Source organism: Sinocyclocheilus anshuiensis, unplaced genomic scaffold (assembly GCF_001515605.1).
Source record: "Sinocyclocheilus anshuiensis isolate Anshui unplaced genomic scaffold, SAMN03320099.WGS_v1.1 scaffold457, whole genome shotgun sequence".
NCBI lineage: Eukaryota > Metazoa > Chordata > Actinopteri > Cypriniformes > Cyprinidae > Sinocyclocheilus > Sinocyclocheilus anshuiensis.
The window spans coordinates 929769-944815 of NW_015537939.1; the positions used below are offsets into that span (position 1 = coordinate 929769).

Genomic DNA, 15047 nt, shown 5'->3' on the forward strand with positions numbered 1-15047 from the left:
TTTCCCTGCACACAGCTGTTTGACTATTAACAGCGGTCATGCTTATTTTTCGACAGATTGACACATTACGAATAGACTGTATATCAGCCTAAATGAGCGTTTTGTGGGAGGAACACGCGGTTTGTAGGAGAGCAGCGTGATGGAGGAGAGATAGAGATCTGATAGCCACTCCTGCTGTCACCTACACACTGAGTGTACACTATCACTACTCGCACAGTGGATGGGATGCATGGGCTGTGACCTCCTCTTCATGCATATAGATCCTCCTCCTAACCAGGAGCAGCAAGTTGTCCAGAGAAAGGTAAAACGAGGATGCGTTTGGAGGCCACTTACTCCCTTACCTGAGCAGATGGATTAAGCAGTTAATATAGAATCAATGCATTGTTCTCTTTCTTTTTATTTTACTGTGCTTTATTGGTCTGACAAACGTTACATTTATATTGCCAAAGCATTTGCAGCATAGCTGTGTACAATTAGAAATCGGCCAATGTAAAATAAAAATAGCAAGTACTGGTCCAGCACCATATTCAAGTATTTTCTAAAGTGACTACCCGTCCCTGCTGAGAATTATAATTAAAAAAAGATTTAGAAGTCATAAGTAGAATTATTTACTATACAAAAGCTTATACATTTTAACCAATAGGGGCGCTGTCACCAAATTGAAACGATATTGTCAAGACATTTACAGTATTTAAAAAACAATGGGTATTGCATATGGCCCAAACTTTTTTTTTTACTTACCTCAGAACATGCTGCCAAATTTTATGACTAAAGTTAAAATGGCTGACAGTCAATATGACTGACCTATGATTTTAGGCTAAAGTTCAAAGGTTCAAAAGATAAAGTAATGGTAAAAAATACCACTGTCAATGTAAATGATGTTTCAGAAAATTAAAAATAGTGGAATATAGTTGGGTGGAAATTTAAAGCAGTCATTTGACTCAACATGACCCACAGAATCAGATCAGATTTTGAGATTCGATTGATTGATTGATTGATTGACAATGTTGTATTCTAAGAGTTTTCTTTGAATAGAAATTGACTTGTGTAGTATAAAACTTGCTGGAAAGCCATAGTAAGCTAATGTGTAATTCGGAAGCTCTTTTGAGTTGATTCTTTTTAGTGAATCAGTTGACTGGTTCACAGATCATTCGGAGTGATTCATTAGTAAATCAGTCTTAATTTGAATATATTAAGATTATATATTAATTGAATATACAAGAAATATTCATATCCAGTAATAAAAAAACAACAGGAAAGGTCATGGAAATGGTTTAAAAGTGTGGGAACCTTGTCTCAAAACAGAGCTTGTAGTTCATTGCACACTAAAGTTACACACTCAGATGATTTTACTTGTAATTTGCATTTGGGACAACCTGCGTTCAACCTTCTCCTGTATAGGCAGCATATGTGTGTCATCTTGACAGGCCAGTGTCTTTAAATCTATTCCATCCAATAAGCTCAGGTTGGTATGATAGAAACCAGATGGACTTAGGCTAATGTTCCTAATCCCCTCTTACATGGCTCCCATGGCCCCTGGGACAACAAGGTGAACGGCCCTGTCCCATGCTGTTGTTCTCAGATCAGATGGATGCCAGTGTGCCACCCCCTGCCTCAATTTACTCCAGATTTAGTCTGGTGGTAATTAATCTTGTGAACAGATCTGTATTTTACACCTCGATTCTCCTCAGAGACCTGCAAAGATCAGTGTCGCTGGAGCAACAGACCAGCTCATTTTCCGAATAGTGATTTGTGGGAAAATCACTTGGTATCTGTGTCCCTCTCTCACCTATTTGAGTCAGTGTTTTTGAGTGGTGGCTGTGTTAGAGATGTATTCGCCACAGAGGAAGGACTTCGTCTCTCTGATGCTGGGAGACCAACACAGCCGCAGCTACACCAACGGCAAGCACCGGAGACAGTCCTGCTGGAGGGTTAGTGCCTGGGTATTTTCTTCTTAAAATGGCATCTAAACTCTTTACTTGGTTTTGCAGGACAAAAATATGAAGCATTATGTATTTTTCATTCATTACCGGTGATGTTTGAAGGCTGATGGCTTCTGCCTCTTTATTTGTTTGTGTAAATGAGTGCCATTTTCCTGTCTGCGAGATGTCTTGACATCTGTTTAATATTCTGGGAACAAAATGCTGGCACTGTAGTTGTCGTGTTCAGTCTTAGGAAACCACATTCCCTCTTTTATTTAATCTACTAATTTGTATATACTCAATTATCTCCAAAAAGCAGATGCGCACTCCCTGCTTAGCCGAAACACGTACGTTTAGCTTGAAAAATGTACTTTTAATTTAAACACTTAGCTTTAAGGAACCATTCACCAAAAAATTAAAACTCTGTTACAGTATTTTTTAATCACCGTCACGTCTGTCTAAACCACATACTGTTATTTTTTTTCTTGGGAACCCAGAAGGAGGATCTTGTTCATGCAACACCAGTTCAATGTGATCGTGTCATTTAAACAACAAAAAAAAATTTGAGAACTCAAATTGTTAAAGATTCATTTAGTCTATTCCTCACACAAAGCTATGGGCAACATTGATATTAATATGAAATGTTGCTTTAGCATCAAATCAGCATATTAAAATGATTTCTAAAGAATCATGTGACACTCAAAAGTGAAGTAATGTCAACTGAAAATTTAGATTTGATATCATAAATTGCATTTTAAAATACAACGGTTCTTTTAACTTGTAATATTTCACAATATTACTGTTTTTACTGTTTGATCAAATAAATGCAGTCTTGGTGAGCTTAAGAGACTTCTTTTAAAAAAACATTAAAGGGGTCATATGATGCTGCTAGAAAGAACATTATTTTGTGTATTGGTTAATGAAATGTGTTTATGCGGTTTAAAGTAAAAAAAAAACACATTATTTTCCACATACTGTACATTATTGTTTCTCCTCTATGCCCCGCCTTTTTGAAACGCGTCGATTTCTAGAGTGAGCTGAGAATGGCGCGCCCGGCGGATCCGACGACTGAGCGGCAACCACATGTGACGGACCCCGGGCTGGATTCCGCTTCGTCCACGGTGAAAGTTGATGTATTCCCTCAGCGACCAGCACAGATCAGCTCTAGGCATGACGAAGCGGATATCGTCCTCTTTTGGAAGACCAAACAAAGTAGTTTCGCTTTCACAACGAAGCACACAGCGTCTTCACGACATGGCTGCAGCGTCAACAAAACTACAGTGAGACTAAAAGTTACGCCTTCTTTCTTTGCGTGAACATTTGGGCGGCGTTATGCAAATCTTCCCACATAGTGAGGTAGATATGTGGGGGCGTGTTAGAACGAGCCGTTTTAGGTAGGCGTGGCTGACTCTGAACTTTTATAAAGAATATCTCTTTGGATTTGAGACTTTAGTCTTTGCAACTTTACAGATCTTCTTTATGCACCAAGAGCTTGTAACACTTCAAAGAGAAAGGAAAAATTGAAATCGCATCATATGACCCCTTTAAAAAGTCAACTTACCCCAAACTTTTGAAAGGTATTGTATTGAATTTTTTGTTCACAGAAGAAAGAAAATTATGCAGGTTTAAACAATATGCCGGCGAGGAAATTAATGAATTTTTGAGTGAACTGTCCCTTTAATGTCTTCCATTATCTGAGATTCACGTCGAATGAATTAGTTAGGTTGATTAAATTATAAAGAGGTCTGTACTGAGAGAAAACTTGAGGGATAAATCATATTTTTGTTTCCATGTAGCTGTATTTTTTAGTACTATATTTGGCAGTCATTGCAATTGCCACATCAAGCCATCAAATATAAAATTGCTGCACTTTCCTCCAATTGTCCTTGAATTGTTTGTGTTTGTTTTGGCAGAAATGGAAGCAGCTGTCTCGGCTTCAGCGCAGTCTGATTCTTTTCCTGCTGGCCTTCCTGTTCATCTGTGGGATTCTTTCCTATCCCAGCCTGACGGAGCAATGGAGAGGTATTTCATACATCCACCTTTAATGACATTTCACTGGATATGAAAGGTGAAAACACAAAAGTTGGATGATTGGTACAACCTCTGCCCGTTTATATTAGCTTCTGGGGAAGAAGTTTTATTAAACATCACGCCGTTTGCTATTAATAATTCACATATTATGTATTTCTGTCTGTTCATTCTCCAGGACTCTCTGATAGATCATTGAAGGAGGACTGGGTTGAAATGGATAACCGAGGTCTCAGGCCCATTCCTCCTGGCCTCATCCCAAAGATCCTGCCAGGAGTTGTCCTGGGGGTCCAGGACATCCCGCCAGAAGTGATGCCAGAGATTCAAAGACCAAGCATTCCATTACTTCCCAAACCTCCAGCTATGGTTAGTAGGAATTAGGGTTGCAAAAAGGTGGAAAATTTCCAGTAAATTTGGGAAAAATTCCAGAAATTTTGGAAACTTTCCAGGATTGTTTTTGGCATATTCTAGGGATTTTTGGAAAGTTTCTGGAAATTTACCGGAAATTTTCCACCCCTTTGCAACCCTAGTTGGAATACTTCTCAGATATTAAGGATCTGCAAAATAGTATATTGTTCACTTTATCATTTCTCTACTCATTTGCAAAGGTTTTTTTTACAGCTCCTGCTGAAAAGACCAGCTTATTTAGTATTATTATATTAATAAATTAAAATGATACAAAAATTACAGCTGCTTCTAAATTCCAAATAAAAGCTTTAAAAATAATTTTATATTAATATTAAATCATTTAAAAAGATACAAAAAGGTACAATTATTTCTAAATACAAAATTAAAGCATTATAAATCATTTAATTCATTAATTAATATTAATAGTAATAAAGAAAATAATAAAAAATATACAAAAATTTGCTAGTATTTCTAAATTCTAAATAAATAAGTTTTAACAATATTTAAAAAATGTGATTGTTTCTAAATTTAAAACAATAATTAAATTAAAATAAATAAATATTATTTATAATTCAGAATAAAATAATATCAATAATAACAATGAAAATATATAATATTAAGTCATTTAAAAAGATACAAAAATTAGGATTATTTGTAAATACAAAATAAATATAAATAAATCAATGAATTAATATTATTAATAATAATAATAATAATAATAATAAAGAATAATCTAAATTCAAAATAAAAGGGTTAAAATAAATAAACTGAAACAAATATTATTTTAATATTTATATATTTTAATATTTTATTAATTTAAACCACAACCATGCTGATCTAAGCACATTAATTCACCTTCTTATAAGATACTAGATTCTTCACCTACTCTTGTCTTTTTATGTTGGGCGGTTTGAATCTGCAGAGGAAGCCACCTAGCAAGCGTGGTCCTCCAGTCCTACAGAAGCGAGGGAATGTGTCAGACTGGCAGGTGAGAGATGGAGAAGAAGCCATGGTCAGGAGAGATGAAGACGAAGGGAAAGAAGCAAAAACAGTCATTAGGTTTGGCTTATTACATTCAAGAAATTAGGCCATTTTATATGAGAGTTTTGATAATGATGATTTGCCTAGGATTAGACTTTGACATTTATTTGCTGTTGGCTTAGTGTTTAACCTTTTGAATAAGTAGAGGCATTAAAGCTCAGACAGTAATTATGAGTTTTATTGACACTTATTCTTATTAGTCTCACTGCTTGGAGCTCCATACATACAATGACAGAAAGTGTACTAAAAATATCACATTGTTTGTTCCACAAAAAAACAAAAAAAGAAATGTGAGAGTGAGTAAATAATAACAGAATTTTCATTTTAGGATGAACTCTCCTTTTTAGAAAGAGCAGAGAAATACACAACAGGAGCTGAAGATAAAGACTCCTGTGCAGTGCTAGAGCCCTAAGGAAGAGTTTATTAACAGCAGAGCTGGTAACACAGAGTTGTGATGAGCTTTCATTTCCTCCAGCTGTGTCCTGTTACAGGACTCTACCTCCCGCTCGAGTGTAATTGCGGTTATAATCGTGAGGCGTGTGGGAGGAAACGGTGCGATTACAGGTGTTGAATCTCTGGGTTGGATCTTAGATAAACTGCTGTCATAACTGATGCCAGTTTTTGGATTCCTAGCTGGCGCGGGGCGATGATCGAGGCGGAGCAGGGGACGGAGCTTCAGTCCACCGCCCATGGAAAAGAAGGAACCGTGGCTGATGCCGAGGAAGCTGCCAACTTAAAACCAGGTATCAGAATTCATCCCGTAATTTGAGGCATTTGTCCATGCCAAAGTTTGGCTTGTGCTAGAGATCAGCCATCACAGACATGTGATCATCTGAATGTCTTTCTGTGACAGTCACAGTGAAGGCCGTGGATCGTGTGGAGGCGGTGCAGGAGGCCTTCAGGCACGCATGGAAGGGCTATAAGGCCTTTGCGTGGGGTCATGATGAACTGAAGCCCATATCTAAGACCCATGGAGAGTGGTTTGGCCTGGGCCTAACTCTCATTGATGCACTGGACACCATGTGGATCCTGGGACTGAAAGACGGTGAGTCTGTTTCATGACCGCTGTGCTCAGATTTCAGATGTATACTTTTTTTTTTCTTTCCTATTGTCAAAATGAGTGTGTCTTCAGCCACAGGCACTTTCATTTCCCAGATGTTGATTTTTATTAAAAGTGACCATTTTTCTTTTTGTTATATAACGGCCACATTAAAACTGAGTTGAATTTATTTATTTTTATTTATTTATTTGCTATCTTTCAAATGGCTATTATGTATAGATTTTATGACTTTAGCATTGTCTTGCAATCTTAGAATAGGAAAATCCATCCATAAAAATCTTTTTTTTTATTTACTGTGTGAAATTTACTAAAAAAAAATAGTGTCAGTGAAGCGTATTCTTTTGATGAAATATGAGATGTGAAGGAAATAAAGAAAAATCTAGGTAAACATAAAATTTCATATATTTTTTTTTTTATTATTGTATTGTGCGTTCCAGTCAAGCTGCAATTTTGTCAAATTACAATATGCAAATGACAAAAATTTAAATTGTCCTTTGTTGGACATTGTTAGTAGATCAATTTAAATTAGAGAGTGTGTTTTGAGAAAGTCCGCAGAGACAAAAGTTCCAAAATCTGAAGAAACACCCATGAAAAAATATATATTAAGCAATAAAAACTTCAAATAATAATGGAAAAATCATATTTTTTCTTTATGTCCCTCCTTTTGCCTTTTCCCCCCTCTCTCTCTCTCTCTCTCTAATTCTTTCTGTAATAGAGTTTGCGGAGGCCAGGAAGTGGGTTGAGACAGAATTATCCTTTTCCAAGAATGTGGATGTGAATCTTTTTGAGAGTACCATCCGTATATTGGGGGGTCTCTTGAGCACATACCACCTGACCGGAGACACTCTCTTCCTGGATAAAGCTGTAAGTACTTCATATCTTAGTAGCATCTCCAATATCATTCATTTTTGTCCTTGTAAATGTAAAGTATAGCTTTTAAAGGTTTATTTCAACGGACCACAGAACTCAATACATGTTGTGTCTCTTTTCTTGCAGAAAGACATTGGGTTCAGATTAATGCCTGCATTCAAAACCCCATCTAAAATCCCCTACTCTGACGTGAACATTGGTAAAGGAACCGCTCACCCTCCACGATGGACCACAGACAGCACAGTCGCAGAGGTGACCAGCATTCAGCTGGAGTTCAGAGAGCTCAGCCGACTCACACAGGACCCACAGTACCAGGTACTTTATGTCTAGGTATCTTTTTAATTTTTTACATTTTTTTTTATTATTATTATTTTACCTTTTTATTTAAATGTATGTAATTGTATTGTCTGTATTGATTTTATTTTATTTTTCGCCCTCTGTTTTTAGAATGCAGTGGAGGAGGTGACCAGACAGGTTCACCGATTGGAGGGAAAGCATGACGGTCTGGTACCCATGTTCATCAACACAAACAGTGGGAAATTCACACGTCGAGGGGCCTTTACGCTGGGGGCCCGTGCGGACAGCTACTACGAGTACCTGCTCAAACAGTGGCTACAGGGTGGCAAGAAAGAGACTGAGTGAGTTAACAGCAGATACAAATGCAGCTTTGGCTTTCAGTGCTTAGACCGAGTGTCAATAGCCCACTGGTGCTTTTAGCTAATGGGTTCCAGGGAATTGGCGATGCACACTGAACCTAATGTACTGAGGTTATGATTCTGGTCACAGATGGGCTAATATGATTGATTCACATTGTCAGTCACTGAAAGGGTGAATTGCACCAGAAAAGGAAATAAAAAGACTCTGAGCACGTTTTAATCATTACATAAGGACTGCTTTTTGAAAACCGTAGACATGCTACTTAGCCTTGACGGTGATAAATGTACAGGGCATAGGAAACCTGGAGGTGACTTCAGTGCATTCACTATTGGATTATTTTATTCTGATGTCTTAGTCATTTCTTGGTGGAATTTGTTTTAAGAGGTCTTAAATTATATTTTGTATTTCAAGTGCAGGTGCTTCTGTTTGAATGTCAGCGTCTGCATTCTAGCACTTAAAAACCTCTTGTGAATTAGAATAAAGGTGAAGTGTGTAATTTGTGCACATCTAGGAACATCAAGCAGTCACGAAAACAATGCTCGTTTTTAAAACAGGCTTTCTGAACAGCCATTGGACAATCAAACCGATAGTCCAATCCCGAATTCACTGTTGGTCCAGTGTTGCTCAACGTATTTTAATATAAAAAAGAAAAATAGTAAACTGGTATACTAATGCAATATTTTTAACTGGATTTCCAGCATCACTATTACTCGTACTTATTTAGTAGGGATGCACAGTAGTATGCATTTTATGTATTTAATTGTAATTAATTAATTTTTTTATTTATTTAATTGTATTTATTTATTACGGTCAGTCGATATTTAATTGAATGTTTCTTTCCTTTATTTTACATTTAATTTGCCTGCTTTAATCTAACACTCAAAAGGAAATTACTCACTCATAATTTAAAAAAAGGGAGAAAATTATATATATATATATATATATATATATATATATATATATATATATATATATATATATATATATATATATATATATATATATATATATATATATATATATATATATATATATATATATATATATATATATATATATATACTTATGCATTATACTGATCAATATAAGTTGATATTGGAAATCTATTGGACAATATTGGATATTTACTTCTGTATGCTTATTTTCTCTATTATTACATTTAGATTACCTTTGCCATTTAATGCTTGCAAATAATTTAATAACAATGCAATCTTATTCATTTTTTATGCCATTATACTTTTAGAATTTTATACTATTTTTATACTATTCATTATAATATTATGCTGCCTAAAATCACTTGTAGCATTTAAAATGATTGATTTTATTTTTTGTTTTATATTCCTTTTTTCTTTTTTTTTTCTTTTTTGAGGTGAGGTGTGCTATTACTTTTCTAACCAGTTGAACTTACATTTAAATTTACATTTAGCATTTAGGCAGACGCTTTTATCCAAAGCGACTTACAAACACACAAAGAAAAACAAGTAGATAGAATAGAAAAAATAGAAAGCTAGTTTTTTTTTTTAAATAAAGAATAAAAAAAGATAAATATAGATAAAGTAGAATTAAAATAGAATAGAAAGTGTTAGAGTTAGAGGGTCAAATAAAGATTGCCATTGACTTCCATAGTGGAAAAAAAAATACTATGGAAGTCAATGGCAACCATCAACTGTTTGATTACCAGCAATCTTCAAAATATCTTATTTTGTGTTCAACATAAGAAAGAAACTCATACAGGTTTGGAACGACATGAGGGTGAGTAAATGATGACAGAATTTTCATTTTTGGGTGAACTATCCCTTTAAGTTGTGTTGTCTAACTGACAGTAAATGAGTGAAAAAGCCCCTGCAAGACAGCAGCATTATAACAACAACTGTCACAGGCACGTTTTGCACGTCCACCATTAGGGACGGTGCCAAGGTGCCTTCACTCCTGGCGAAATGCGACATCAACCGTTTTCTGCATTTGACAGGATGTTATTCTGTCTTCCTGTTCTTTCTGCCGGAGCTTGACGAGTCATTGTCATTCACGTCAGTGCTTCTGCTCACACCTGAGTCTCGTTGGACTCCCGCTGTGTTGACATCACATACACTCGCTCCTCGCTGATAGTATTTTTTTCATAGGGTTCAGTTTTGAATAATTAAATAAAAAGGTGTTCACTGGGGTTCAGTAGACACTGACTCTTAATGAGGTTTGATAACTGTCTCTGGTCAGGAATATCAAATCAACCCAAGACCAGGTCAGTGATGGATATGCTAGTCATTGATGTGTAAGGTGGTTCATTTAAATGACCTCTGTATCCTGATTCCTGTCTGTGTAATCTCACTAAGACCTTAATGGGGTTGAATCGCAGCTCTTACTTTCTATATGGATTTTATGTATTGCACTTTTGAGTATCAACTGAAGTCTGGGGTGCTCCCAATGTACAATTAAAATGCAGTAGCTCATTTTGCCTCTAGAGGGCAAACTTAATCACTTCAAATGCAGAGTGTGATGCATCTATATCTTTCCAGGCTGCTAGAGGACTATCTTCAGGCTATAGAAGGTGTCAAAAAGAATCTCTTGAGACAGACTTCTCCTAGCAAACTGACCTTCGTTGGGGAGCTGTCCAATGGCCATCTCAATCCCAAAATGGTGAGTCATAACTTCACCACATTTCTGCTGCCAAGTGTCGTTCTTAATGAATTGTTCACTGAAAAAATTAAAATTCTGTTGTTATTTGCTCGCTTTCATGTTGTTCCAAACTTGTATGCTGTTTTTTGTACCATGGAACACAAACTTGGAAATGGCAAAAAATTCTACTTTAATATTCCACTTGGAAAAATGACAGCATACGGATTTGGAAAAACAGTACATAATGACAGAGTTTTCATTTTTGGTTGATTTTTTTTTCCTTATGTGGTTACACTATAAATAGCTTTAATCTATACCACGCAGCACAGCATCTGATCCTATAATCTCCAGGATTAAATCTTATTACAAATAAAAAAAATAAAAAAAACTGTGAATCATATTTGATACATCAGGGCCCGTGTTCACAAAACATCTTAAGACTAAAAGTAGCTTATAACTCGCCGATTTAGGAGAAAATCTTAAAAATAATGGCCGTGTCAATCCTAAATTTAGGACTCCTAAATTTTGCTCGAAAGCTTTTTTGCACTAAAACTAGCTCCTAAATCTGTGAAATGTTAGGAGTAGTGAAGAGGACTCCTAAGTCACTTAAGACCAAGCCACAAACTATTCCTAAAATGGCTGTTGCCGGTGTTCTGACAAATAATGCTCCCTATCAGATTATGCTATCAACACTGTATTTATCCTACTGTAAGGGTAGGTTTAGGGTTGGGGTAGGTGTACATGTTAATAAAGCCTCACACCTTATTAATATCATGCTGGAAGCAAAATCTGATAGGTAGCACTTTTTGCTATCGAATTATGCTACCATCTGTTTTAATGGGAGGTTGCAGAATCTGACAGGGTAGCACAAATCGTCAGAACACCGGCAATCTGCTTCTGAATGTAAACATTTTAGAAACATTTGATGATAATGACCTTTTAAAAAGGTATCACCTTTGGTTTTGGAGGTTATCCGAACTCAAAAGTTTTCTTTGATTATATCCTTTTTTTTCATTAACCAGTTGGGCAAGAAGTAACAGCTGTTCTTGCATCCAGTTTGTTTTTTTACATTTGCATGTATTACTATCAGCCATGATTATTCTACTCTGTTAATTAAAAGGCTGTTTATATGCATATCCACTAATTGTTTTTGAGAAGCACATATGTAAGAGGCCGACAATTAGCTGAACATATACATGTGTTTAATTAGTTAGTTAGTTAATTAGTTTAATTAGTGACACTTAGCCTGCATCTTAAAATCTTTATTTGAATGTGGCAATTAACATTTTTATTTTTAAACCTTTATTTATTTGTGCTCTACAATATTTCCATGAATAAAGCCCAGGGCCCGTATTCACAAAACATTTTATCTTACCACTAAGAGTTCTCCTAAATAGCAGTTTTTAGCTAAGAGTTTTCTCTTAAATCCTATTCACAAAGCTGCTGAGACAAACTTTTACTAAGGAATAGAGAGAAGTCTTAAGCTAAGAGTAAGGGTGGGGTTGACCTCGTTGCTATGGATGATGTCGGTATGCTTACTAACTATGCATGCAGTGATTGGCTGATAGTCTCTGTCAGAGATTTATTTCTATGTCTCTGTCTCTGTTAGAGCACGATTTTATGTTGCCATATTCAAATAAAAGTTTAAAAATAAAAATGTTAATTGCCACATTCAAATAAATATTTTTAAAATGCAGGCTAAGTGTCACTAATTAAACAAGTATATGTTCCGCTAATTGTCAGCCTCTTACATGTATGCTTCTTGTAAACAATTAGTGGATATGCATATAAACAGCCTTTTAATTAACAGAGTGGAATAATCATGGCTGATAGTAAGACATGCAAATGTAAAAGAAAACCAAACTGGACACAAGAAGAGCTGTTACTTCTTGCCCAACTGATTAATGAAAACAAGGATGTAGGCTAATCAAAGGAAAATTGTATATACCTTTTTATTGATATACCTTTTTAAAATCTCATTATCGTCAAATGTTTCTAAAATGTTTACGTTCTGAGACAGATTGCCATCGTTCTGATGGCTTGGTCTTGGTGACTTAGGAGTCCTCTTCACTACTCCTAACGTTTCACAGATTTAGGAGTTAGTTTTAGTGCTAAAACGCTTTGTGAAATACTCCTGTGAAAGTCCTAAATTTAGGAATGACACGCTCATTATTTTTAAGATTTTCTCCTAAATCAGCGAGTTATGAGCTACTTTTAGCCTTAAGATGTTTTGTGAATACGGGCCCTGGTTTTTATGACTCATATAGTATAATATAATAAAATATGGAGCTCATCCTCAAGGAGGAAAAAAACACGCTTTTTATTCAGAGACCCAAATTGAGCACAAGTATGCAATTTGGTGTAGTTGCTAATATTTATATGGTCAAAAAGTAAGATAAAATTCTGATAACTTGTAATGTAAAACAATAAGATCTTTATAATAGTATTGCAGACAATTTACATAGAGTAAAATACATATAAATATAATTTGTCACTCTGTCTACCAATAATCAAAGTCTTAGTAAGATATTTAATTCTTAGTTTTATCATCAAAGCTCTTTAGTTTTAATTGTGCATATAATGCTATGTAATGCAGTACAAGGATAAGTGAGAGATATACAAATAAACATTTCTCAAAAAGCCTGATGTCATATTTGAAACTCACATTTTTACATGATTTTTCTAAAACATTATGTATGGGTAATCAAGAAAAAGTTGCTTCAGTCCAGTATGTGTTTATCTTGAACATTTACATTTAATCATTTAGCAGATGCTTTTATCCAAAGCAACTTACAATGAGGAGAATAATAAAAGCAATCAGACCAAAAAGAGAGCAACACTATACAAGTGCTGTGACAAGTCTCAGTTAGTCTAGCACAGTACACTTTTTTTTTATTTTTTTTTACATGTAATTATACTACAAGCAGTAATAGTACTATGAAACACACAACTGAAGTTATGTAGAAGATTGTGTACATCAGGTTTCTCAGCAAAGTTTTGATCAGGTTGATAATTATCAGACTTATATTTTTTTGTAACAGATATGATACAATAGTATTTACAGGGTTAAACTCTTTCTCCATCTCTGTCTGATTCAGGATCATTTGGTGTGTTTTCTTCCTGGCACACTGGCTCTCGGTGCTCACAACGGTCTGCCTGCTGATCACATGGACCTGGCTCTGCAGTTGATGGAGACGTGTCATCAGATGTATGCACAGATGGAGACGGGCCTGAGCCCAGAGATCGCTCACTTTAACCTTCAGTCCAACAACGGACGGGACATCGATGTGAAGGTACACTAACCTGTACAGTCACCACTCATTTCTGACAATAAACTCCCTGAACGGTTGGAGCCATGGCCTTAAACTGCTGATGCAGGCTTTGGAATGGAGCCATCATTCATTTTCTTTCCTTCGTCCAGAAATAAAATGGTAATAAGCCCCCAAATAGTGCAGAAACTGTGTTCAGACTGTCTAATCAAGGCCTTTGTGTTTATCTTTTCTAGTATCTGTTCTGAAGAACAGCATTTCTGCGCTCAGCACTGATGAGGATGACTTTAAAAAAAAAAAGTTGATGCCCTTTTACATGAACAGATATTTTTCTCTTTCAATATGTGTGTGCAGCCTGCAGACAGACACAACTTACTGAGACCGGAGACCGTTGAGAGTCTGTTCTACATGTACAGATTCACCAAGGACAGCAAATACAGGGACTGGGGCTGGGACATACTGCAAAGTTTCAACAAGTACACCAGAGTGAGTAAGAACTACAAAATATTTAGGTCTACATTTGAATTTTGATTTTTTTTTTTTTATACCACGGGGGTTCAAAAATCTGAGACAAAAATGTATGCTTGAAAAAAAAACACGCACACACACATACATACATACATACATACATAAATATGAATATGAATATGAATAAATAATCTGCAATAGAATCCAAGGCCACTAGGAGAGTACTACAACCTTTAGAACATGAAAAAAAAAAACTTTTGGTGAATTAGTTTTTAATAAAAAATAGTTGTGTGCTGTACATACAGTAAGGGTGTTATTGTCAAAATTTCACCTGTAGTAAGTTATTGATATTTTGAGTAGCTTTTATTTTTATACGTTCTGTTTTCATTTTAATTTTGTTTTGTTTTAGTAATTTGATGTGCTTTTGTAATTTATCTTTCATTTACTATTTCATCTTTAGTTCAACTCATTTTATTCTAGTTTATTTTTCTTTAAGTTTGAGTTTTTCATCTAATATTTATATTTTGTTTTATTTCAGTATTTCAGTTTTCATAGTTTTAGATGTTTACTCATTAGATATTTAATAGGTGTGTGTGTGTGTGTGTGTGTGTGTATATATATATATATAATATACTAGTCTAACATTTACATTTTTTCTTTAAAGGGGTGATATGATGTTGCTAAAAAGAACATTATTTTGTGTATTTGGTGTAA

At 35.2% G+C, this 15047-nt stretch overlaps 1 protein-coding gene across 3 annotated transcripts in view; it reads left to right on the forward strand.

Annotated features, from left to right (window-relative positions):
* LOC107661470 (endoplasmic reticulum mannosyl-oligosaccharide 1,2-alpha-mannosidase-like) overlaps positions 1–15047 on the forward strand; it is an 18950-nt gene continuing 3903 nt past the window's right edge. Inside the window, exons 1-14 of one of the 3 annotated variants that reach the window (XM_016451087.1) lie at positions 1–301; positions 1550–1641; positions 1803–1931; positions 3836–3944; positions 4129–4316; positions 5281–5417; positions 6033–6142; positions 6253–6444; positions 7175–7323; positions 7456–7644; positions 7777–7967; positions 10497–10617; positions 13695–13889; positions 14220–14351. In XM_016451087.1, the coding sequence (XP_016306573.1) occupies positions 1830–1931; positions 3836–3944; positions 4129–4316; positions 5281–5417; positions 6033–6142; positions 6253–6444; positions 7175–7323; positions 7456–7644; positions 7777–7967; positions 10497–10617; positions 13695–13889; positions 14220–14351 (1815 nt within the window). In that variant the 5' untranslated portion in view covers positions 1–301; positions 1550–1641; positions 1803–1829. Of the gene's footprint in view, positions 302–1505; positions 1642–1802; positions 1932–3835; positions 3945–4128; positions 4317–5280; positions 5418–6032; positions 6143–6252; positions 6445–7174; positions 7324–7455; positions 7645–7776; positions 7968–10496; positions 10618–13694; positions 13890–14219; positions 14352–15047 lie in introns of those variants that run through there. The other 2 variants (XM_016451078.1, XM_016451095.1) reach the window with 2 other exon arrangements.